Source organism: Dipodomys ordii, unplaced genomic scaffold (genome assembly GCF_000151885.1).
Source record: "Dipodomys ordii isolate 6190 unplaced genomic scaffold, Dord_2.0 Scaffold125, whole genome shotgun sequence".
NCBI classification, from domain to species: Eukaryota; Metazoa; Chordata; class Mammalia; order Rodentia; family Heteromyidae; genus Dipodomys; species Dipodomys ordii.
This window is the reverse complement of record NW_012267341.1, coordinates 1,387,620-1,411,893: the sequence shown is the minus strand read 5'-3', so window position 1 is coordinate 1,411,893 and position 24,274 is coordinate 1,387,620. Positions and strand designations below refer to the sequence as shown.

The 24,274-nt window shown below is 43.1% G+C and overlaps 2 protein-coding genes across 2 annotated transcripts in view; one reads left to right on the top strand and one right to left on the bottom strand.

Moving 5' to 3' along the window:
* F2 (coagulation factor II (thrombin)) overlaps positions 1 to 3,183 on the top strand; it is a 13,036-nt gene extending 9,853 nt beyond the window's left edge. The window contains exons 13-14 of the mRNA XM_013029979.1: positions 2,761 to 2,831; positions 2,979 to 3,183. Of these exons, the coding sequence (XP_012885433.1) occupies positions 2,761 to 2,831; positions 2,979 to 3,119 (212 nt within the window). The 3' untranslated portion in view covers positions 3,120 to 3,183. The remainder of the gene's footprint in view (positions 1 to 2,760; positions 2,832 to 2,978) is intronic.
* Positions 3,184 to 6,917: 3,734 nt separating this feature from the next.
* The window catches only part of Ckap5 (cytoskeleton associated protein 5), a 110,650-nt gene continuing 93,293 nt past the window's right edge, over positions 6,918 to 24,274 (bottom strand). Inside the window, exons 36-44 of the mRNA XM_013029963.1 lie at positions 18,482 to 18,661; positions 16,642 to 16,829; positions 16,068 to 16,143; positions 13,655 to 13,843; positions 13,424 to 13,561; positions 12,930 to 13,013; positions 12,444 to 12,603; positions 7,810 to 7,961; positions 6,918 to 7,673 (exon numbers count right to left, since the gene is read on the bottom strand). Of these exons, the coding sequence (XP_012885417.1) occupies positions 7,434 to 7,673; positions 7,810 to 7,961; positions 12,444 to 12,603; positions 12,930 to 13,013; positions 13,424 to 13,561; positions 13,655 to 13,843; positions 16,068 to 16,143; positions 16,642 to 16,829; positions 18,482 to 18,661 (1,407 nt within the window). The 3' untranslated portion in view covers positions 6,918 to 7,433. The remainder of the gene's footprint in view (positions 7,674 to 7,809; positions 7,962 to 12,443; positions 12,604 to 12,929; positions 13,014 to 13,423; positions 13,562 to 13,654; positions 13,844 to 16,067; positions 16,144 to 16,641; positions 16,830 to 18,481; positions 18,662 to 24,274) is intronic.

Here is a 24,274-nt window from a genome sequence, read left to right as displayed (position 1 = left end):
AAAAAAAAAAAAGAAAAAAGAAGATGATGTTTGAAGAGAGACTGGAAGAAGTGAAGGAGTGAGCAGGCACATGGTGGCGGAGGGGCGGGGGGAGATACGTGCTCCAGAGGAGTCAGTAGGGGCAAAGGTGCACAGGTTCCTGAGGTAGGAACCTGCTTAGCAGGGTCAGAGAGCAGCAGGGCCCAGGCTGACCTCAAATTGCTGCTTCAAGCCTATTATTTTTGAGTATTCCAATCTTTTTAGTTTGAAAAAATGTGATGAATTGTCTAAATGAAAGGAGGAAAGAGAATTTTTAAGGATCCTATATTGTTGTTAAGCACAACTACTTTATAGCGAAGTGTGGTAAGATAGGAATTTGGAGCTGGGTGCTGGTAGCTCACACCTGCAATCCTAGCTACCAGGCTGAGATCTGAGGATCGCTGTTCAAAGCCAGCCCGGGCAGGAAATTCTGTGAGACTATCGCTAATAAACCACTCAGAAAACCGGAAGTGGTGTTGTGGATCGAATGGTAGAGTGCTCGCCTTGAGCTGAAGAGTTGAGGGATAGTGCCCAGGCCCAGGGTTCAAGCCCCACAACTGACCAAAAAATAAAAAAAAAAAAAGGAATTTGTGTCAGCAGGTGGATAAACAGAGAAGACAGCAACCCGGAGGCAGCCAGCCTCCTTACAGCCTTTCAATCATGTCTTTGAACCCCTCTCTAACTGGTTTTTAGTTGCATTTATTTCTACTCATTAGGACACTTACTCAATCCTATTATTATTATTATTTTGCCAGTCCTGGGCACTGTCCCTGAGCTTCTTTTGCTTAAGGCTTCCACTCTACCACTTGAGCCACAGTGTCACTTCTGGCTTTTTTCTGATTATGTGGTATTGAGAAATCAAACCCAGGGTTTCATGCATGCTAGGCAAGCACTCTACCACTAAGACACATTCCCAGCCCTTGCTCAATCTTTTTACTGGCAGTATCCCATACATCTCTTGGTGGGAAGAAGCTTGTCTACTAGTAAGTAGATTCTAGTAGGATCACAGGTATGGGCTTTCCTGAGTTGTAGTTATGAACTTATTCCTTGCCTTCCCACCTTACATATTTTGACTTTTTTTTCCTTTTTTTTTTTTTTGCCACTTCTGGGTCTTGAACTCAGGGCCTGCGCCACTGTCCCTGAGCTTCTTTTGTTCAAGGCTAGCACTCTACTCTTGAGTCACAGGGCCACTTCCGGTTTTTTCTGTATATGTGGTACTGAGGAATCGAACCCAGGGCTTCATGCATGCAAGACCAGCACTCTTACCACTAAGCCACATTCTCAGACTGATATTTTAACTTTTTGAAGAACATGACTGGTATGTTGTGTGTGTGTGTATGTGTAAGTACTGGGGTTTGAACTCGGGGCCTGAGAACTGCCTGTCTGAGCTTTTTTTGCTCAAGGTTAGCTCTCTACCACTTGATTAATTGAAGAGTCTCACAGGTTTTCTTGCCCTGGCTGGCTTCAAACTAGGATCCTTCAGATTCAGCCTCCTGAGTAGCTAGGATTACAAGCATGAGCCACAGGCATCCAACTTGATTCATACTTTGCATGCTGCTATGGGAAAGATGCCATCAGAATTCTTTGCCCTTGAGGATTTCCCTGTCATCTTTGAAGCTTCAGTTTTATTAGGATATGCTTCCGTTTTTTCAACCATTTATTTGTCTGTATGTGAATTTGGAGTTAATCACCAGATTCCTAATTCACTTTGCTTGCTTCTATCAATAAGATATATTTTCTCAACCTCATGCTTATATTACCTTTTGGTGTTATGAATACTATTGAAGACACCAAATGACACTGATGTTTAGCTGTTCCTACATACTAGTTATGCTGCATGTGTGGTGGTGTGTATATTCTTGTAGTTGTTTTGTATTGTAGAGGCTGTGTGGGAGTTTTAGATAAAACTGTCATTACCATCAGCTTTCTGGAACTCTAACTTGCTTTTTTTTTTTTTGGGTTGGCTGTGGGGCTTCAACTCTGAGGCTGGGCACTGAGCTCCTTAGCTCAAGGTCAGTGCTCTACCACTTGAGCCACATTGCTACTTCCGGTTTTCTGGTGGTTAACTGAAGAGTTTCACGGAGTTTTCTGCCCAGGCTGGCTTTGAACCGCGATCCTCAGATCTCAGCTTCCTGAGTAGCTAGGACTACAGGTGTGAGCCACCAGCACCAGGCTGCTTTCTAATTTTTATCTTTGGCAATAGGGAGGCTTGAATGGGGCCTTGTGTTTACTAGGAAGGAGCTCTACCACTTTAGCCACAGCTCTACCAATTGAGCTCTAGCTCTTTTTATGTGTGCCAGTACTTGGGTTTGAACTCTCTTGTGCTCTTGGCTTACTGTTGGCCAGTGCTACTTGACCCACTCTTCCCATTCTGGCTTTTGCTGGCTAATGGGAATCACATAGACTTTTCTGCCTGGGCTGGCTGTGGACTGTGATCCTCAGGTTTTAGCTTTTTGAGTATTTAGGATTACAGGCATAAGCCACCAGTTCCTGGCTCTTAAATTGCTTTTTGAGTCCTTCTTGTGGGGTTGAGAATGGACTGCAGGTACCAAGAGTAGACTTAGGGAAACTAGCATGGTCGGGTTTCAGGGATCTGGCATCTAAGGGACCTGGCCAGACATAGTAACAGTTGGATTTGGAGTATATACTAAGAACTGGAAGTCAGAGAAGGGGTGAGGTGGATACTTGGAGACTGTGACTCCTGAAAGGAGTGGCTTCTGAGCACTGCGCTTCTCTCTCAAGGTTACAAGCCTGATGAAGGGAAGCGAGGGGATGCATGCGAAGGTGACAGTGGAGGCCCCTTCATCATGAAGGTAAACCATTGTGGTGGATATGGCTCACAGGGGTGGGGATGGTTGGGTGAAGAGGAAACCTGAGTTTTCAGAATCAGTGGCCTGGCTGGGTAAGGCCAATACGACCTTGGACTTGACTCTTTTGGAAATGTTCTCTCTCTTCCCCAGAACCCCTATAACCAACGCTGGTATCAAATAGGCATTGTGTCATGGGGAGAAGGCTGCGACCGGGATGGGAAATACGGCTTCTACACACACGTGTTCCGCTTGAAGAGATGGATACAGAAGGTCACTGAGCGGTTTGGATAGAGGGCCACTCCTGGCAACAATCACAGAGGACAATCCAGTGAAAGAATTATTTTTGTGGTTTCTTAAATTCTAGTTCCCATTAAAAGTGACTCATCAATGAGCCTCAAGCTCCCTGAGCCATTTGTTGGTGCAGAGGTTCTGGGCTGGGCTCAGCACCAGCCAGGAATGCTGCTGGACAGCCGGACTTGAAGGAACGCCCCCATCCAGGCTTTAGTGGGGTATCTCATTTAAGTCTCACAACGGATAGGGGCTATACTTAGAAGTGAGGTAAGTAAGGTGGGATTTGGAGAAGTAGTTTGCCCAAAGTCACACAGCTAGGGCCAAGGAGGGCTCAGAACATAGCATAGTGAGGTGTTGGCTGCTCTGTTGCCAAGCCTAAGTCAGAGCTTGTGCCAGACATGGAAGAGAGGCAAGAAAGAGGGAAACAAAGTAGAGTAGATTCTTCTCTCTACTTAACTTTCCTAGAAGCCCCTAGGAGGAGCCCCTTCCTCCTATCATTAAAATGGCCAATTTATGCCCCGCAGTGAGGCTCACATTAGAAAATGCTTTCCTTTGGGAGTACTGTGGGAAATGGTAGTTGGGAGTAAGGGAACTCAGGTGTTAAGTTACTCAGGTTCATATTGTGGCTCCAAGCAGAGACGGGGTAAGCACAAAGCTCCACTTGACCTGCCCAAACCTGTTTCTTTGTATTTTACACATACAAAGGTCCCACAGCTCATTTAGTGCCCGCTGCCCAGGAAGCACTCCGAAAGACACTGATGTTTTGACTCCCAACACTGTCTGCCAATTGGCCTAGGCATCTACCCTGGCATGGTTAAAGGCCCTTTACTGGTCACTTCCTCTTTCCTCCCACAAACAGCGTTGATAGTACAGGGCAGCTGTTTCCTAGAATTCTAACAGTGTTTAGCAGAGATTGTCTGGAAAATAGGGGCTAGAGGGAGTTTGGTGGATCTGTAAAGGCTTTAGACAAGAAACCATGGTGCAGGACTGCAAAGGGGGCCCTATGGCAGCTGTCTTCCAGGTTACTATCGGCAGGACTCATAGGGTGCCCCACTGCTGCCTGGCCACAGAGCTCCATCACGTTCCTCAGTTATAGAGTACCATGGGCGTTGTTGGGACATTTATGATGCAGAGGCCACTGCAGCCTAAAACACAGGTGACAGTGAGTTTCAACTCACGTGAAACGTGCACCTGTTCATACTTCGTGGAGGCTGAGCCACGCGGATGTAAGACGGGAGAAGAGCACAGTGGTTACCATTCTCAGCTGATGAGCTTCAATTAACTTGAATAAGTGCAAAAGGGATCCTTTTCTTTCTTTCTTTTTTTTTTTGGGGTCCAGTTGTGGGGCCTGAACTCTGGGCCTGGGCTAGTGCTCTACCACTTGAGCCATAGCGCCACTTCCAGGTTTTTTCTTTTTGCTTATGTGGTGCTGAGGAATCGAACCCAGGGCCTCAGGCATGCAAGGCAAGCGCTCTACCACTGAGCCACCTTCCCAGCCCCGCGGGATCTTTTTCTTTATTTGGCAGTATGTTGTTTAGACTCAGGGCCTCAGGCTTAACTTGGTTTGTGCTCTATCACTTGAACCAAATCTCCAGTCTGGCTTTTATTGCTGGTAATTCTGGAGATGGGTCTCATGGACTATGTAGCCCTGGCTGGCATTAGTCTCCCAAGTGCTGTGATTATAGATATGGCCCATCACACACAGTCTTTCACCTTTCACTACATGAAGCAACAGAGAATTAGGATAGAGTTCTTTTTATTCTTTGATTTAGATTGACCATAAAGCAGGATTAAAAAAAAATGCAGTGAAACTTCAGTGAGTTTGCAGTATCTCTGTCACCCAGAATTTTAACCAGAGCATGGTGGAAGGGATTCAGAACGAATGCACTGCTAAGCAAGGTGGATTGTGCTTTCTAAGAAGGGTGAGATCTGGATTGTGGTTTGAAGCCAGCGCAGGGCAGAAAAAAAATCCACGAGATTCCATCTCCAAAATTATCAGCAAAATAGCCAGGCTGGAGAATGGTTTAAGTGGTAGAGAGATCTGCTGAGTAAGCATAAAATTCAAGTTCAATCCCTCTGAAAAGAAGAACACTCAGACCCTTTTTTTTTTTTTTTGGGTCAGTCATGGGACTTGAACTCTGGGTCTGGGCATTGACCCTTAGCTCTTCAGCTCAAAGCTAGTGTTCTAGGGCTGGGAAGGTGGCTCAGTGGTAGAGCGCTTGCCTTGCATGCCTGAGGCCCTGGGTTCGATTCCTTAGCACCACATAAGCAAAGAGAAAAAAGCCGGAAGTGGCGCTGTGGCTGAAGTGGTAGAGCGCTAGCCTTGAGCTGAAGAGCTGAGGGACAGTGCCCAGGCCCAGAGTTCAGGCCCCACGACCAGACCCCCCCAAAAAAAAGAAAATTCAAAGCTAGTGTTCTAATACTAGAGCCACAGTGCCACTTCCAGTTTTCTGGTGGTTTATTGGAGATAAGAGTCTCATGAACTTTCCTGCCTAGGCTGGCTTTGAACTGTGATCCTCAGATCTCAGCCTCCTGAGTAGCTAAGATTACAGGCTTGAACCATTGGCACCTGGCTCCAGAACCTGTTTTTTAAACAAGAACACACATTTTTATATCTCAACATCACCATCAGTGTTGCAAGCTTTGAGATCTTGGAGTTTTCTAATGAGCTTTTCTAACTCTAGACCCAGTGCAGTCAAATACGTATGTGCGATATGCAGATGAACAGATGAAACCAAATCTTGCTGCTGGGTGGGAAATACTATGGCCCAAATTGGTCCTTCTACAGCTGCAAATTCCTATCTTGTCATGAACACTTACCTCTTTCCATGAAGTCCTATAAGGGAGAAAAGCAAGGTGAACTCTGGGCAGCTTAGAGATAACTTCAAAGTTATGTCTGGGAGGCTGGGAAGGTGGCTCAGTGGTAGAGTGCTTGCCTTGCATGCATAAGGCCCTGGGTTTGATTCCTCAGCACCACATAAGCAGAAAAAGCCGGAAGTGGTGTTGTGGCTCAAGTAGTAGAGTGCTAGCCTTGAGCTGAAGAACTGAGGGACAGTGCCCAGGCCCAGAGTTCAGGCCCCACAACTGACTGACAAAAAAAAAAAAAAGTTATGCCTGGAACCAAGGGAAGGAAGACTGATTTGATGGACAGCCAAGAGGGGATTCGTTTCATGTCAGTCTTTAATTTCTTGAACACCAGCTGAATAGATGGTGGGCTAAAAGTCAAAGTTGTTAGGATTGCCGAAGCCTCCCCTGGCACCCAGAACTTCTTAGTTGTAAGGAGTTTTTCTGACTGTGGACACAGTTGCTGTGGAATTTACCCCAGAGGTGAGTCTTCAGATCAGGTATAAAGCAACTGGTAGTCTGGACAAACAGAGCCTCAAGATGGGAGGGAAAGGACTAAATTCTCACTGATCCATTTATGGGGTGGCAACCATTATAGGCCAGCCAATGCAATCTCATGTCCACTTGAGCATCTAAGTGACTGATACCAGGAGTTCCTTGGAACTACCAGAGAACATTGGGAGACTGGGGGAAGTCAACCAAAGCCTCACCTGAGGAAAGGTGAGAGCTCCTGACTCCATAGGAACTGCATGGGAAAAGCAGAAAAGCGAGTCTCTCCTATTGCAGTGAGTGACATGGCTTGGAGGGTGTGCGCCAAGAGAAGGCAGTGCTTGGAAGGCAGGTGCTCCCTTCGCTGGCTGAGCATCCAGCAGTCCTGCGGGGGGGGGAGGCGTGGTGGCATACAGAGGTGCCAGCTGTCACAAATATGGAATATGGAGCACTTGGGGAAACAGGTATAGTTAATGCAAACTTTATTTATAAAAGACTCTTAAATTAGTTGTCTCATGCCATGCATTCATACAGAATACAGTGACCCTTCAGGGCTACAGAGAGAAGAGCTCACAAACTCAACGGAAAACTATTAAAGAGTTTCTAATAGTTAAAAGCTAGGAAAGATTAGGACAATTTTACAAATGAGCAAGTAAAAAGAAAACAAAAGGAGGAGGATATGGAACCTAGTCTGAGCTGAGGGCAGCTGTTTCAGTCTGTACACTAAGCTAATCCACGACAGTCTTCTAGAGGTGGAAGCGGAGGTGGTGTCAGTGATGCTGTGCAGATGGGAGGCACAGAGCGCCGCCCTGTCCAGCCCAGTGCCCTGCGCTCTTTCCCGTCCCTGTCCCCGTCCACGTCCACGCTGCTGAGTACTTACGACCAGTCTGTGTACGTATGCTAGGCCTGCAGCGGCCACTTCACACTACAGGGCTTCTAGTTTAGTAAACTAAAGCTGCAGGGTGCGGAGGATGGGCAGCTTCATTTGCGACTGCTCTTTATTCTCTCCAGTCTCTTTTTCAAGTCGTCTATGTTGGTTGTGGAAGAGGAGGTCAGGGTTCCGGCACAGTGGGTCTGGTTGGAATCCAGGGCTGAGTGCTGGTGCTGCTCCCGTGACTCTCGCAGCTGGGAGAGCTTGCTGTGCAGCATGTCTGTAGAAGAGGCCACTGGGGGGATTGCTGGTTTGGAGAGCAAAGAGGTCAGCGGAGGCCGATCATCTTGCTAGTGAGGGAAAAACAGACACCACGTAAGTTCAGGGAAAGCAGGCTGGGATGCACTAGGGCCAAGCGACTCCCTCTGGGCTAGCCTGCCCCTGACCTGCAGTCCTCCAGACCCACATAGAAGGAAGGAGGAGTACCTTTGTGTTGTCCAGGCCACACCGCTGTCGGAGGATTTTTAGCCTTTCCAGGTAGACAGATGGTCCCACCTCTTCTCCATTAGTGTTACCTATGGAGGACACTGTGCTTGTGGGGGTAGGCACACATGTGACCTCCATCTGAGGGGAGATGCCTAGAGAGGAAAATATAAACAATATTGATATGTACATGTACCACATTTCCAGACTTCTTTGCTTAATCTGCCACTGAGAACACCAATTTCCAATGGTAGAGTAGCTCATATCTGTAATCCCAGCTGCTCAGAAGGCACAGATTGGGAGGACTGTAGTTCAAGGACAACTGGGCAAAAAAGTTACCAAGACTTCATCTCAACCAATAAACCAATCCTGCATGGTAGTGCATGAGTATAATTGAACTATGCAAGATGTTGTAGGTAGGAGATCACAGTTCAAAGCTGGCCCTAGGCAAAACATGCATGAGTCTCCATCTGGATCCAGCTAAAAGAACTGCTAGTACGGATCAAGTGGTAGACTATCTGCTTAGCAATCATGAGGCCCTGAATTCAAATAAAAATAAATAAAATCTAAATAAAAATAAATAAAAACTAAATTTCCAGGGCTGGTGGTGTAACCAGTAAATACCATAAGGATTTGGGTTTAATCCCTAAAGCAAAAGCAAAAAACGAAACAAAAAAAACCCCAAAACCCCCACACACAAAAATCTCTGGAGGCTCTTCATTGTGCTCAAAACCAAAGCAATCAACAAAGGTTTATCTGGAGTTGGTGATAAAAGGTGTTCTCAAATATACAAGATAAATTTAAAGAGAATTTCAAGGATTAGTAGACAGGTAGAATGTAAGTTGGACAGTCCAACCACACCCTGGTTATGCAAAAGGTATTCCAGGAATCACAGGGTTGACTTGAGCAATCCAAAAGACCTGAGCTACTGCAGAGTATATTAGAAGAGCCCAACTAAAACACCTGTGCACCTTAAATCTGCAGAAGATTCAGATTAAGGGCTGGGAATGTGGCTTATTGGTAGAGTGCTTGCTTTGCATGCATGAAGCCCTGGGTTCAATTCCTCAGTACCACATGAATACAAAAAGCCAGAAGTGGCATGGTGGCTCAAGGGGTAGAGTGCTAGCCTTAAGCAAAAGAAGCTCAGGGACAGTGCCCAGACCCAAAGTCAAAGCCCCAGGACTGGCAAAAAGAAAAAAAAAAAAAAGAAGATTCAGATTAAATTTAGACCAGTTCATAAACCTGGGAGCTCTTTGCTGTAAAGAACTATGTGGGCCCTATGACCTTTAAGAGGTCCTTATGAGGGACACAGAGAGATGCTGCGGTGTCTAGCTTTAGAGTATTTGTAATAACCTTGTCACAAAGATCAATGTTCTGGGAGGAGAAGGAAAACCATTAACTAAACCAAAACAAGAACAAGAAAATCAATTTCAGGTCCTTAACTTCTGAGAGGGAACAATCATAAAATACAACATTTGAAAAATAACTTGGGTTCAGTGATATAATTCTTGTCTTACATACATTGAGGCCCTGGGTTCCTGGGTTTGATTCTCAGTACCACGAAACAAGAACACCAATTTCCCTCCCCAACAATCCTGGGGCTTGTACTTTAGGCCTGGGCACTGTCCCTGAGCTTCTTTTGCTTAAGGCTAGCACTCTACCACTTGAGCCATGGTGCCACTTCTGCCTTTTTTGTTTATCAGTCTCACGGACTTTCTTTCCTGCCCAGGCTGGCTTTAAAATGAGATCCTCAGATCTCAGCCTTCTGAGTAGCCAGGATTATAGGTATGAGCCATCAGTGCTTGGCATGAATGCCAATTTTATTTTATTTATTATAAAGATACTATACAGAGGGTTACAGTTACATGAGTAAGGTAATGAATGAGTGCACTTCCTATTGGGCATTGTTACCCCCTCCATTGTTTTCCCCCTACTATCCCTTCCCTCCCTACCTTCCCCAAGGTTTTTTTTTTTTTAAATTGTGATTAAATGATTACATAATTTCCCAAATTTCACAGTATTGTGGAATAATGATGCTCATTTAAAGTCACAAGTTCATTCTAACTTTCCTGGAGCAAATTGTCTATCACGTCTATAACATATAGTGGTGTACACATACATACCATACATGTGATCAGCAGCACGGGGATATTTAGTAGTGGTTCGACCAGATGAGTGGGAGTTCTTTGTTTCTTAAGTCCTGTTAATTTTGTTGTATCACCTAACATTTTGGATTTAGCATCCACTTATCAGGGAGACCATGTACCATTTGTCTCTTTGCTCTTGGCTTACCTCGCTCAACATGATTCCTTCTAGCTCCATCCAATTCCCTGCAAATGCCATTATTTTGTCATTTCTAATGGCTGTATAATATTCCATTGTGTATAGATACCACAGTTTTTGGATCCATTCATCTGTGGTGGGGCATCTGGGTTGTTTCCATATCCTAGCTATTGTGAACAGTGCTGCAATAAACATGGAGGTGCACGTGTCCTTGTATATTGGTTCCTGTTGTTCAGGGTAGATGCCTAGAAGTGGTATGACTGGGTCATAAGGGAGGTCAATCTTTAGCTTTCTAAGGACCCTCCAGACTGCTTTCCAAAGTGGTTGTATAAGTGTACATGAATGCCAATTTTACATCAACATAAATTTGTTATTCTTCCAAAAGAAAAATGGAAGAAAAAAAAAATAGAAGTGTAACACAGGGAAAAAGCAAAGAAGGAATTTTTTTTTTAAGAAGAGAAAAATGAGAGAAAGAGGCCCTTCTCTATATAAATATGTGCACACACTCTGCTCCCCATCTTCAAGAAAACCCCATTACTCCCTGCCCCCCCAAAAAAAGTTTCTTGGAGAGAAGTAATATAAGGTGTCAAAAACAAGGAATATTCCAACTGGTTAAGAGTGGAAATGAAGCTTTAGCTGAGAAAGACATGCAAAGAGAATGTGACCTGAATCAGAAACCCACATAGGGCAAACAAACTCTGAAATTGAATAGTAGGTACAGTTGATTGAACTTGGACAAAACCTTAACACAGAGTAAATGTGACAGTTGAACTCTGCCCTACCAGGGGGCTTTTGCAGCTGGCTCTATCTGGTTGAAGGCTGTGGCAGCTTTTTCTAACTAAAACCTCTTTCATTTTCCTTTGCCACTAGATTGAGAGCAGTAATTTTCAGTGTTTTTTTTTGGTCCTGTTGTGGGGCCTGAACTCTGGGCCTGGACGCTGTCCCTAAGTTCTTCAGCTCAAGGCTAGCGCTCTACCACCTGAACCACAGCGCCACTTCCGGTTTTTTTCTTTTTTGCTTATGTGGTGCTGAGGAATCGAATCCAGGGCCTCATGCATTCAAGGCAAGCGCTCTAACACTGAGCCACCTTCCCAGCCCAATTTTCAGTGTTTTTAAAAAATAATTTATTGTGGAGATAGTAACATTTCAGCTTGAACTTAGGATATTCATTCACTAATTTATATCATTTAACAATTTTTTTTGGTCTGTTGTGGGGCTTGAACTCTGGACCTGGACACTATCCCTCAGCTCTTCAGCTCAAGACTAGCGCTCTACCACGTGAGCCATAACACCACTTCCAGTTTTCTGGTGATTAATTGGAGATACGAGTCTCATGACTTTCCTGCCTGGGCTGGTTTTGAACCAGGATCCTCAGATCTCAGCCTCCTAGGTAGCTGGGATTACAGGTATATGCCACCAGCGTCTGGCTTCAACAAATATTTTGTTGCAGGCAACAACAAAATCCTTCCCTTACGCTTTAAAATCCGAAGACAAACAACTGATCTAATAGATGCTGTGTCATATGTTAGGTTAGTAGTGAGCAGAGACAAAGATCTGAAAGAGGAAGGGAGCTAGCAGTGCAAAAACACCTACAAAGGCAGGGCAAAGGCATCAAGGTCCCTGAATACTCCAGAAAAAGCAAGGAGATTAGTGGAATCGCAGTGTAGTAAAATGTGGTCAAAGATATCAGACAACATGAGACTCTGGAGAGCTTTTACTCCAGTGATATGCAGATTTCTAAATAATGAATAATGAGAAGCCACATTCTGATGCTCTCTGTGGAAATGAATGTAGGGAGGCAAATTAGTGGGGGAAGGAAGGTAGGAAGGTAGTGTTATTATAGCCTAGGTGAAAGGCAGTACTCTGTCTGCCATGGTAACAGAAAGAAGGTAAGGAGAAGTTTGGGTAGATCCTACATGTGGTTTCCAGATCCAGGCAAAAGCCTTTCCTGACAAGAGAAGGAAAGACCAAAAGCTTTGAATCTATCAAAAACTAGAGGGACCAAGATGGAGAAGAGTACAAATTGAGCAGGTTTGAGAAAGGGAATATCAAAGCTTATCAGTTTGTTTGTTTTTGATGGACATGGGGCTTGATCTCTGGGCCCAGGCACTATCCCTCAGCTCTTCAGCTCTACCACTTGAGCCACAGTGCCACTTCTGGTTTTCGGGTAGTTTATTAGAGATAAGAGTCTTACAAATTTTCCTGCCTAGGCTGGCTTTGAACTAAGATTCTCTTATCTCAGCCTCCTGAGTAGCCACCACAAACACCTGGCTACTTATTAGTTTTTGACAGATTTATAAGCTGGGAGCTATTTTGAGCTCATTCCTGGAACTCTCAAAGAAAATCATCCATACCTGTTGAAGTGGGAATGCGGCCTTTGCCTTCCCTCTCCATCTCAATCACCCGAAGACCTCTTTCAACATAACTCTGAAAGAACTGTGAGGAATTTTTCAAAAATGGTTCAATATCAGCATCTGAGTATTTCTTCTTATATTCATATAGCTCTGCTAAACCCTGATAAATAAGAAAAAGGAAGAAGTTGGAACGGATGTATTAGTGCTCCTTTTCCACAAAGCATCTCCCCTTAGTCTTTTTTTTTTTTTTTTTGGGTCCAATCATGGGGCTTGAACTCTGGGCCTGGGTGCTGTCCTTCAGCTCTTCAGCTCAAGGCTAGCGCTCTACCACTTGAGCCACAGTGCCACTTCTGGCTTTTTTTTTTCTTTTTGCATATGTGGTGCTGAGGAATCGAACCCAGGGCCTCATGCATGCAAGGCAAGTGCTCTATCACTGAGCCACCTTCCCAGCCCCTCTCCCCTTAGTCTTAACTCTTTCCTTCTTACCTCTTTAGTATTCTCTTTGGAGCCAATCTTCTTAAAAATCTCTGCTAAGAAATCATTTACTTTAGCCTTTGATGACTTTTCATCCTGAAAAATGAAAGGCACAAAGGTGGGCTGATTTGACTTGAATTATTAATTAGGAGCTAATGATAAGCTCTTTACAGAAAAGTACCTCAAATTCTGGACCTGCTAAGTTCCGTAGGGAGAGGAGGCATCAGTCCTGCAGGTTTGCAGCAGAACCATCAACATGATGAGCCTTCAGTCAGGTTTTCCCCTCACTTAATGATGGAGAAACTGGTCTATCTCTCCAATTAAATAGAGCCCACAGTGAATTTATCTAAGGATCAATGCTTTGGGGCCATAGAAAACTTTCCTTGAGGCCCCAAAACACATAATTATTTCTTATTTTTAGAACTTTACAATGGAAATGGTTAAGCACCACAAGAGAATGACAATACCAGTCCCTAAACTTTCACCTTGCAAGTCAGGCCACTCACTATTCGAGAAGCTCCCTTTTCTGTTTCCTTATCAGACTTGTTGCCAGTCTGGTCCATACTGTGCTTCATCATCCGGCAGAGATGGGCTTCCAGCTCGGACTCATTCTTATTGTCAATCATTGTGAGGTGGTCTAGGATCTGAGGGAGACAAGCACATTCAAATAGTAGCAATGCCTTTCCCATGATGTTCTTCTATGATCTCTTTAGGGACCAGTTGCTGTTCTCATTCACCTTGGGTCCTTTTAATTTGCATAAGGTGTGTAGGAGGGTCTTTAAGGTCCTTATAGGAAATTCGCTTTTGCATTGCTTCAGTTTCTCTTTAGGGAACACCTTCATGAAAATGTGGATATCTAGAAGAATTCTGTCTAGGTTAATGCTGTTGATGGTGTCTGGCAATAGTCGAACCATTCTCCAGAGACACTATTGAAAAAAAGAAACATAGTTAGAAGTGACTGAAGAATGAGGATAATTTGTTATCCTTCCCAAGTTCATAGCTCACTTCAGAAAAGATGGGCAGTGTATAAATGTGGATCTTCTCAGCTACTAGAACAGAAAACATCATCTCAATTGTGTTACTCACTGAAGTAGGACAAGTCATCCTTCTAACCATCCATCCCTACTCTTTCTTCCCACACTCCCAGAGATGGAGGCCATCATTTAATATTGTGAAAATGTATTTTAAGTTTTTCAGCCAGGTGTCGATGGCTCACACCTGTAATCATAGCTACTCAGGAGGCCGAGATCTCAGGATCATGGTTCAAAGGCAGCCCGGGCAGGAAAGCCCGTGAGACTCTTATCTCCAATAAACTACTCAGAAAACCGGAAGTGGAGCTATAGCTCAAGTGGTAGAGAGCTAGCCTTGAGCTGAAGAGCTGAGGGACAGTGCCCAGGCCCAGAGTTTAAGACCCACAACCACAAAAATAAAAAACAACAAAAAAAAATTCAATGTGGTAAAGAAGGTATCTTGCCCTCTTGCCAAAGAGCTGGGGCAGAAATTTCTGCCCATTCCAAAGGATGGTGAAGTTTAGGCTGTGTGAGGGCATTACTTAGGTCTAAGGTCAGCAGGTTGACATAGTCCAGGTTTACAGGAAGAAGTATATCATCTGCACTGAATAGGTGCATCAGGAAAAGGTTTAGAGGACAACTGTTCATTCCAGCAAGGTGTTAACACCAGGCTCAAATTTAACAAAGACTGCAAAAAGATCCTGGAATGGGAAGCCAAATCTTACAAAGTATGAAAGAATAGCACATATAAAGAAGAAACAAGGCAATCTTAAGACAATGTTCAGAGGAAACTGCTTAAATGAAGAAAATGAGCCAGGCACCACTGGCTCATGGCTGGAATCTGAGATCTGAGGATCATGGTTCAAATTCAGCCTGTACCACCCAAAACCCCACAAACAAACAAACAAAAACAAAGCCAGAAGAAGAGGTGTGGCTCAATTAGTAGAGTGCCAGCCTTAAGTGAAGGTATAAGGCCTTGAGTTCAAGTACTGGTACCAAAAAAAAAAAAAAGGAAATTCCATTTTGGGTTTCTTGGTACTTGAAAATAGAATAATTTAAATTGTTTAACTAAATCTAAGATTTCTTATACTATTATCATGTAGTAGACTTACAATATTATACATACGTTCATTCAGAGTCTCTAATTAAGAGACTGAAATATTATAGGGCCATGTATCTTTACCCCTCAGAAATTAAAAACTGTCCTATCAAACTTCTTGCCATTTGAATCTAGGAGAATTGGTAAAATATCTACAATACAGCTGTGTGAGGCCAAAAATTTTTAGGCTTGAGCTCAGGGTATAAATTGGCAAAAGGGGAATTTTTATTTTTATTTATTTATTCTTTTTGGTTGGCTGTGGGGCTTGAACTCTGGGCCTGGGCGCTGTCCCTCAGCTCTTCAGCTCAAGGCGAGAGCTCTACCACTTGAGCTACAGCGCCACTTCCGGTTTTCTGGTGGTTTATTGGAGACAGGAGTCTCAACGTGTCTCCTGCCCGAGCTGGCTTTGAACCGCGATCCGCGATCCTCAGATCTCAGCCTCCTGAGTAGCTAGGATTGCAGGAGTGAGCCACCAGCACCCGGCTGGAATTTTTATTTTTTAAAAATTATTTACTTATTAGTCAGGCACTAATGGTTCATGCCTGTAATCCTAGCTACTGAGGAGGCTGAGATCTGAAGATCATGGTTCAAAGCCAGTATTACCAGGAAAGTTTGTGAGACTCATCTCCAGTTGACCACAAAAAAAAGCGGGGGGGGGGGCGAAGGGGAAGAGGGGAGGGGCCCAGAAGTGGAGCTGTGGCTCAAGCTCAAGTGGTAGAGCACTAGCCTTGAGCAAAAGAGCTCAAATTAGCCTGGCCTTGGGGCTTATATGTATACATACACATGTATATGAGACCATCTCACTGTGTCTCACTGGAGACAGGGCGCAGACTGGCCTTGAACTCATGACCTTCTTGCCTTTGCCACCTGTGTGCTGGGACTACAGTAGTGTGTACCACTATGCTAGGTTTGCCAATTACATCTTTTCAGATATGTCTTAGTTTATTTCAATGTTTTAAGCTCAATTTTTTTTTCCTTATACGTCTAACAAAGTAATGGTATATTTGAAAAGAAAAAGAGATAAAGTAATTTCAACATCACCTTCATAACAAGCTCTGAGAATTTGGGAGAACTGGCTGTTGCTAGCAGGCTATCTTGGAGCAAAACAAGTAGGGCACTGGAAAGACAAACATACCAACATAACAACATGAATATATTTCAAGACTTCATTATAATACAATCAAATCATTGAAAGGCCAACTATGAATATTCCCTATCCATCTAGTAAACTGAGAACTCATGGCTAAGGATCCATCTATGATTATTTACCATTTGGTTATTAAAAATAAAAATCACTAAGTTCTTACTATGGTAAAGTTATCTGGTTTTTAGTGTCATTGGTAGACCAGAGAGAAATGTACCTGAAATGCATATGCTAGGAGAACTGATACATTTCATAGTCCATTCTAGAGAACTCATAGTATTAGTCATCTACTGAGTTGCTACTAAACTATAGTCTCAGACTGGAACACTTTGGCTCCTAAATAAGAATAATAAGCCAACTTATTAGAAAAATATGAACTTATAGTTGACTTAATTTATAGTTGACTTTCTCATTTTCATTTGTAAACAAAGGAGAGGCTATTTGGACTTTTCTGCAGAGATTCAAATATACCTCAGGATGTTGGTCTGGTCTGATTTCTCCAAAACTTTCACCACCAAGAGGTTCACAGAACGGATCACCTGTTGTCCTTCCTCCAGATCTTCAATCCGGGAATCCAGCATTAAGGTGATGAGGCCATGCATCAGGTCTTTTAGTACTCCAGTGGAGGCTTCCCGGGCCAGGCTCTCTATCTGAAACAGCTATCCAATCCTAACTATGTTAGGGTGGTTAAAACTCAAAATATAGGTGTTGGTGGCTCATGCCTATAATTCTAGCTACTGTGGAGGCTGAGATCTGAGGATCATAGTTCAAAGCCAGCCCAGGCAAGAAAGTCTGTGAGACTCTTCAATCAACCACCAGAAAGCTAGAAGTGGTGCTGTGGCTCAAAGTGGTAGAGTGTTAGCCTTGAGCATATAAGCTCAGGGACAGTGCCCACAGAAGAAAGAAGACAAATATGTCTGATATATTCTAGTACATGAATATATGTATTTTTGTTTCTTTTATTTTTTTGCTAGGCCTGCAGCTTGAACTCAGACTGTAGGTATTGTCCCCAAGCTTCTTTTGCTCAAAGCTATTGCGCTATCACTTGAGCCACAGTGCCACTTCCGGCTTTTTTTGTTTGTGTAGTACTGAGGAATCAAACCCAGGGCTTCATGCACATTAGGTAAGCATTCTACCACCAAGCCACATTCCCAGCCCGTTTTTTATTTATTTTTACTTTTTTTTATTGTTTAGCAATAGCCATCTCACTAGTTCATCTGGCCTGGAACTTGAAAATCTGCCTCAGCCTCCCCAAAACTGGGATTACAGGCATGAATTACCATGCCCAGAACAATTTTTTTCCCCCAGTCGGGCTTGAATTCTGGGCTTGGGCACTATCCTTCAGCTCTTTAGCTCAAGGTGAGTACTCTACCGCTTGAGCCACAGTGCCACTTCCGATTTTCTGGTGGTTTATTGAAGATAAGAATCTCCTGCCCGGGCAGGCTTTGAACCGTGACCCTCAGATCTCAGCCTCCTGAGTAGCTAGGATTACAGATGTGAGCCACCAGCGCCCAGCTATATTTTTAAGACATCAGAGTTTTGGTTTAAAATTGTCAAATGGGATTCCTCAGTAATTGCCAGAATTATTTGGAGTGCTTTTTTCCTAGTATACTATTTTTAATGTAAGCACAATTATTTGTGAAAAGGAAAATAGGGACTACCATATTTAATAAAGAACTTGAAGCCAGCTGCCAGTGGCTCATGCCTGTAATCCTAGCTACTTAGGAGGCTGAGATTTGAGGATCACAGTTCAATGCCATCCTGGGCAGGAAAGTCTGTGAGACTCATCTCCAATAAATCACTCAGAAAAAAATGGGTGGGGGGAGGGAGATGGGAAGAGATGGGAAGGGGAAACAAAGGAGGAGGCAACAATGCTTGATAAGAAATGTACTCATTATCCTGCCCATGTAATTGTAACCCCTCTGTACGGTATTTTCACAATAAAAAAAAGAAAAAAATGGAAGTGGTACTGTGGCTCAAGTGGTAGAACAATAACTAGCCTTGAGCACAAAGAGGGGCTCAGAGATAGAGCCCAAGTCTTGAGTTCAAGCCACAGGACTGGAAAAAAAAAAAGAAGAAAGAAAAAAGAACTTGATAGGAAGCAGACTTTTAGGTGACAAGTAAGCATTCTACCTTTTATTCTAACAATAAAGCAAGCTAGAGATATCCCAATATTCAGAGAGTTAGTGAATAGCCTGCTATAGAACTCATGGAAAATTTTACTAAGTGACACAGAATTCACTGAGATATCCACACTGATGCTGACTGGGTAGGAGACTAAAGGAAAACTCCCTCACTGCAAAGACCTTACCGAAATCATGTTGCCGATGATACAGCTGTACAGCTTGATGATCTCATCCTTCTCTAACTTCTCATCTGCCATATGTGTGTTGTAGATGAGTCTCAGCTGCATGAATGTGGCTATGAGAAACTGATCGATATGGCCAGACATGGCTTCAGCTTTGTCTTCCTGTCTCAGGACCTCATCAATCTGGAAACAAAAATTCCAAAATGCATTTCTCAAGTTTCATACTGCATAGCAGATACTCTTAAGAAATGATTCTACAGGAGTATTTACTAGCAAAGCACTTCCAGTATATACTTACCTAGAAAAAACTCAGTTACTTTACACATAACTTATCCTGAAAGATTCAATCATTCAATATATATTTACTGAGCAAGTTACTATTAAATGAGCATCAGATCTATTCTAAGAGGCTAATTTAGAGAAAAATAACCTCTGTTTAAATGTTCAATTTATTAAAAAGAGGTTTGTAGATTCTTTAGGCAAGACTGATAGGAAGTTAAAAAAGAAAAAAATGAAGAAGAAAGGAGCTGGATATGGTGACATACACCTGTAATGTAATCCCTGCATTTAGAAGTGCCACTCTGGTCTACAAAATGATCTAGAGGATAGCTTGGTATACACAGCAAGATCCTGTCAGACAAATTTTGAAAAGAAAATTTTCATGGGAAAAAACAACAAGATGGGCTCAGTGGTAGAGTATTTGTCCGGAATGTATATTGCTCAGTCTTTGATCACTAGAACTGACAAGGAAAAAGAATTAACAAAAAAAGATCTCCATTTACCAGGTAAGCAAAGTGAGGCTCACAAAACTCAGACTACTTAGTCCAAATTGAAAACTTAGCCAGGCCTTGTTGGCTCATGCCTATAATCCTAGCTACTCAGGAGGCTGAGATCTGAACATCATGGTTTGAAGCCAGCCTGGGCAGGAAAGTCTGTGAGACTCCAAATTACCCACCAGAAAACTGGAAGTGGTGCTGTGGCTCAAAGTGGTAGAGTGATAGCTTTGAGCCAAAGAGCTCAGAGACAGTGGCCAGGTCCTGAATCCAAAGTCTTACAACTGACCAAAACAAAACAAAACAAAACAAAAAAACAAATTGAAAACTCAGGTTACCATATTTTGGTCCAGTGTTTTTCCTGTCTTAGTAGATTGATTGATTATCACTAACAGTAAAATGTTCTATGTATGGGAAAAGTATGCATTTCCTATACGATAGTATGAAAGTATCTTCGCTGAGCCTATGCTATACACATAAAATGCAGTTTTATGATTATATAAATAATACTCCAAGGCTGGGAAGGTGGTTCAGTGGTAGAGTGCTTGCCTTGCATGCATGAGGCCCTAGGTTTGATTCCTCAGCACCACATAAACAGAAAAAAGCCGGATGTGGTGCTGTGGCTCAAGTGGTAGGGTGTTACCCTTGAGCTGAAGAGCTGAGGGACAGCACCCAGGCCCAGAGTTCAGCCCCCATGACCGACAAAAAAAATAAAATAATAAATAAAAATAAATAATACTCCAAAATAACCATGCTCAATCTTCAATAATCCTACTTTTGACCTGGGCTGTAACACACAAACCTCTAGGCAGACAAGTACCACTTACACACTGTAGTAGTGGTCACTGGTGTTGTGGAAACTGTGGTCCTGTTTCAACTTATCTCTTTACAGTATACATGATTCCTAAGCACAATGTCATATAACTGGGACAGTTTAACAATATTTCTACATGGACACCATGAAAAAAGTACTATGTATCTGAGGAGGCTCACTCCCCTTGTTTTACCTAGAGAGCTAACAGTAACAAGCTATTTTACAATAGTGTATATAGGATCATGTCTATATACTTAGGTCAAGGCTTAAGGTACTATTTATGTATTTATCTGCACCTAGCCTTTTAATTCAAGAGATTTTTTTTTTTTTTTGGTTGGTCGTGGGGCTTGAACTCTGGGTTTGGGGTCCCTCAGCTCTTCAGATCAAGGCAAGCGCTCTACCGCTTGAGCCACAGCGCCACTTCTGGGTTTCTAGTGGTTTTATTGGAGGTAAGAGTCTCACAGACTTTCCTACCCAGGCTGGCTTTGAACCATGATCCTCAGATCTCAGCCTCCTGAGTAGCTAGGATGACAGGCGTAAGCCACCGGCGCCCAGCTAAGAGAAAAATTTTAAAGTCACTAAAATCAAGAATAACTCTGTAAAAGCTGCACAACAACCTATGCATGCATGTATCAAAATTATACCCATTATTCCCTTACTGATGAATTTTCAGTGTTTCTAGTTTGGCCATTTGTATACTATCTGTTAAAATAAATATCTTTGTATGTACATACATGTGTATGTGTGTGTAGCCTAATGTGCTTGTATTTTTATTTCCAAAATAAGAGCTTTTTAAGAGTATAATTTATTAGTTTGAATGACACAGTACAGTTTTGTGTGTGTGTCTGTGTGCTGGGGAATGAAACTAGGGACTCGAGCATGCTAAGCACACACTACAAACCATCTACAACTCCAGGCCCTTTAGTACTTCAAAATATTGGGAGTGGGCCATGTGCTGTGGTGGAACAGGACTGATCAATTTTTCACATGTTCACTAACTTTCTGAGTATCTTCTAAGATTTGCTTATTCATACTTACTGTTTCTCTTAGGTTCTTTTTTCTCTCTCTCAAGATCCCATTGATTACATGGGTTGCAAATATATCATATTTCATTTGTTTAGTATATATGAATTTTCTCTTAAATTTTTTTCCCTCTATCAACCTTACATGTTGTTTATACCATGAGAATATACACCAGTACTTTCTCCCATAATATATAACATAAAGGATTACATTACTTGTTTCGATTTTTTTTTTACTGATCATGGGGCTTGAACTCTGGGTGGGCGCTGTCCCTGCGCTTTTCATCTCAAGGTGAGCACTCTACCGCTTGAGCAACAGTGCCACTTCTGGTTTTCTAGTGGTTTATTGGAGATAAGAGTCTCATGGACTTTCCTACCAGGACGGGCTTTGAACCGAAATCCTCAGACCTTAGCCTCCTGAGTAGCTAGGATTACAGGCGTGAGCCACTGGCACCCGGCACTTAATCTCCCCTGCCCCTCCTTCAGCAATAGAAAGCCACTTTCTTGATTTTATTATTTTTTTGGCCAGTCATGGGGCTTGAACTCTGGGCCTGGGCGCTGTCTCTGAGCTCTTCAGCTCAAGGCTACAACTCTACCACTTGAGCCATAGCACCACTCCCAGCCTTTTCTGCTTATGTGGTGCTGAGGAATCGAACCCAGGGCCTCATGCATACGAGGCAAGCAGTCTACCACTGAGCTACCTTCCCAGCCCATACTTTCTTGATTTTATCTCTTTCTTTTTCTGTGCCCTCCCAGCTTCCCTCTTTTTTTTTTTTTTGTCGGTCATGGGGCTTGAACTCTGGGCCTGGCGCTGTCCCTCAGCTCTTCAGCTCAAGGCAAGCACTCTACCACTTGAGCTACAGCGCCACTTCCGGTTTTCTGGTGGTTTATTGGAGATAGGAGTCTCACGGTCTCTCCTGCCCGGGCTGGCTTTGAACCGCGATCCTCAGATCTCAGCCTCCTGAGTAGCTAGGATTACAGGCGTGAGCCACCAGCGCCCGGCCCAGCTTCCCTCTTATGTGTACATGTATATACCATATGTGGGGTCAAGAACATAGAGTCATCTAAAAATGATGCAACAAATTAAGAAAAGATCCTTTGTTTCTTGAGTCTTATTTACTTTGTCATATCTTGTTGCATTTTGAATTTAACATCCACATATCAGGGAGGTTTCCCTGCCATTTGTTGTGGCTTATTTTGCTCAACATGATTTGTTCTAGTTTCATCCATTTCCCTGCGAATGCTATTTTGTCCTTTCTAATGGCTGGGTAATATTCCTTCGTACATAGGTACCATAATTTTTTGATCCATTCATCTGTAGTGGGGCATCTGGATTGTTTCTGTATCTTTGTTATCGTGAACAGTGCAGTAATGAACACAAAAAGTACATGTGTCCTTGTATCCTGGTTCCTGTTGCTCAGGGTAGATGCCCAGGAGTGGTATGGCTGGGTCATAGTAAGGTCTATATTCAGTTTTCTGAGGAACCTCCAGACTGCTTTCCAGAGTGGTTGTATTAGTATACATTCCCACCAGTAGTGCAGTAGGGTTCCTCTTTCTCTGCATCCCTGCCAGCATTTGTTGTCTGATTTTAGGATTCAGGCCATTCTGATGGGCCAGGTAGTGGCCCAAGGTTGTTTTTATTTGCATTTCCTTTATGGAAGGCATGAACATTTGATTACAATTTCATATGACCAAATTTGTCTTTCATTTTAGGTTCTGATTTTCCTACCTTAATTTAATGATTCCCAAATTCCTATTAAAAAACAACAACAACAACAAAACACAAACTTGGCAGGAAAAATCAGTTGTTCCAAAGTTGTACAAGGCTACATGTGGGTGTTTTGATTTTAAACTCGTTCACATTTATGATTGGCTCCATTCTCATTCCTGATATATTAATTTTTTTTGGCTGTGGGGTCTGAACTCTGGGCCTAGGCACTGTCCCTCAACTAGTCAGCTCAAAGCTAGCTGTCTACCACTTGAGCCACAGCACCACTTCCAGCTTTTTCTGTTTATGTGGTGCTGAGGAATCAAACCCAGGGCCTCATGCATGCAAGGCAAGCGCTCTACCACTGAGCCACCTTCCCAGCCCCTGTATTAATTTTTGGTCTCTAATCAGGAAGTACTAGAGTTTGAACTCAGGGTCTTATGCTTGCACAGCAGAAGTCTGACACTTGAGAGATGCTGCCAGCCTGGCTTTTTGCTGGTTAACTAGAGATTAAGTGTTTTATGGACTTGTTGGGCTAGTTTTGAACCTCAATCCTCAGATTTCAGCTTCCTGAATAGCTAGGATTATAGTCACAAGTTACCAGTGCTTGGCTCTTGTGTGGCTTTTTTTCTTTTTAAACTTTTTTTTAAAATGTGTGTGTGCTGGTCCAGGGGCTTAAACTCAGGACTTGAATGAGGTCTCTGAGCTTTGCAACTCAAGGCCAGTGTTCTACCACTTGAGCCACAGCTCCATTTCTGGCTTTTTGGTGGTTTAACGAGATAAGAATCTCACAGACTTTCTTGTCCAAGCTGGCTTTAAATTGTGATACTCAGATCTTAGCCTCCTGGGTAGCTAGGATTACAGACATGAGGCACCAGTGCTTGACTCCTGTGTGTCTTTTAGGATACACCATCTCCCAGCCCAGGCTAAGCTTGTACTAGAATTCTCCTGACTTTACTTGGAATTATAGATGTGCACTACTATACCAGGATCCTACTGTTACCATTATTTATTAATCCAAACATTTTCTTTCATAACTGTAACTATCAAAAATCAGGAAGTTAATCCTTGTACATTCCGGCATATTGATGATGTTTATTCTGATTCAATGATTAAGATACTGTCTTCCAGGCTTCTCGATGGTCAAATCACTCTTGGAGTTTTTATTATTATTTTGTACTTCGATGTTATTTTTTTTGGTAAGAAAGTACTATGAAAACTGTAAAACTCCTTCTTTTCAGAGGGGTGCCGGTGGCTCATGTCTGTAATCTTAGCTACTCAGGAAGCTGAGATCTGAGACTTGCAGTTCAAGCTGAGACAAGAAAGTCCATGTACTCTTTTTGTTTGTTTTTTTGGGTCCGGTCATGGGGCCTGAACTCTGGGCCTGGGCCCTGTCCCTCAGCTCTTCAGTTCAAGGATAGCGCTCTACCACTTGAGCCACAGTGCCACTTCTGGGTTTCTAGTGGTTTTATTGGAGGT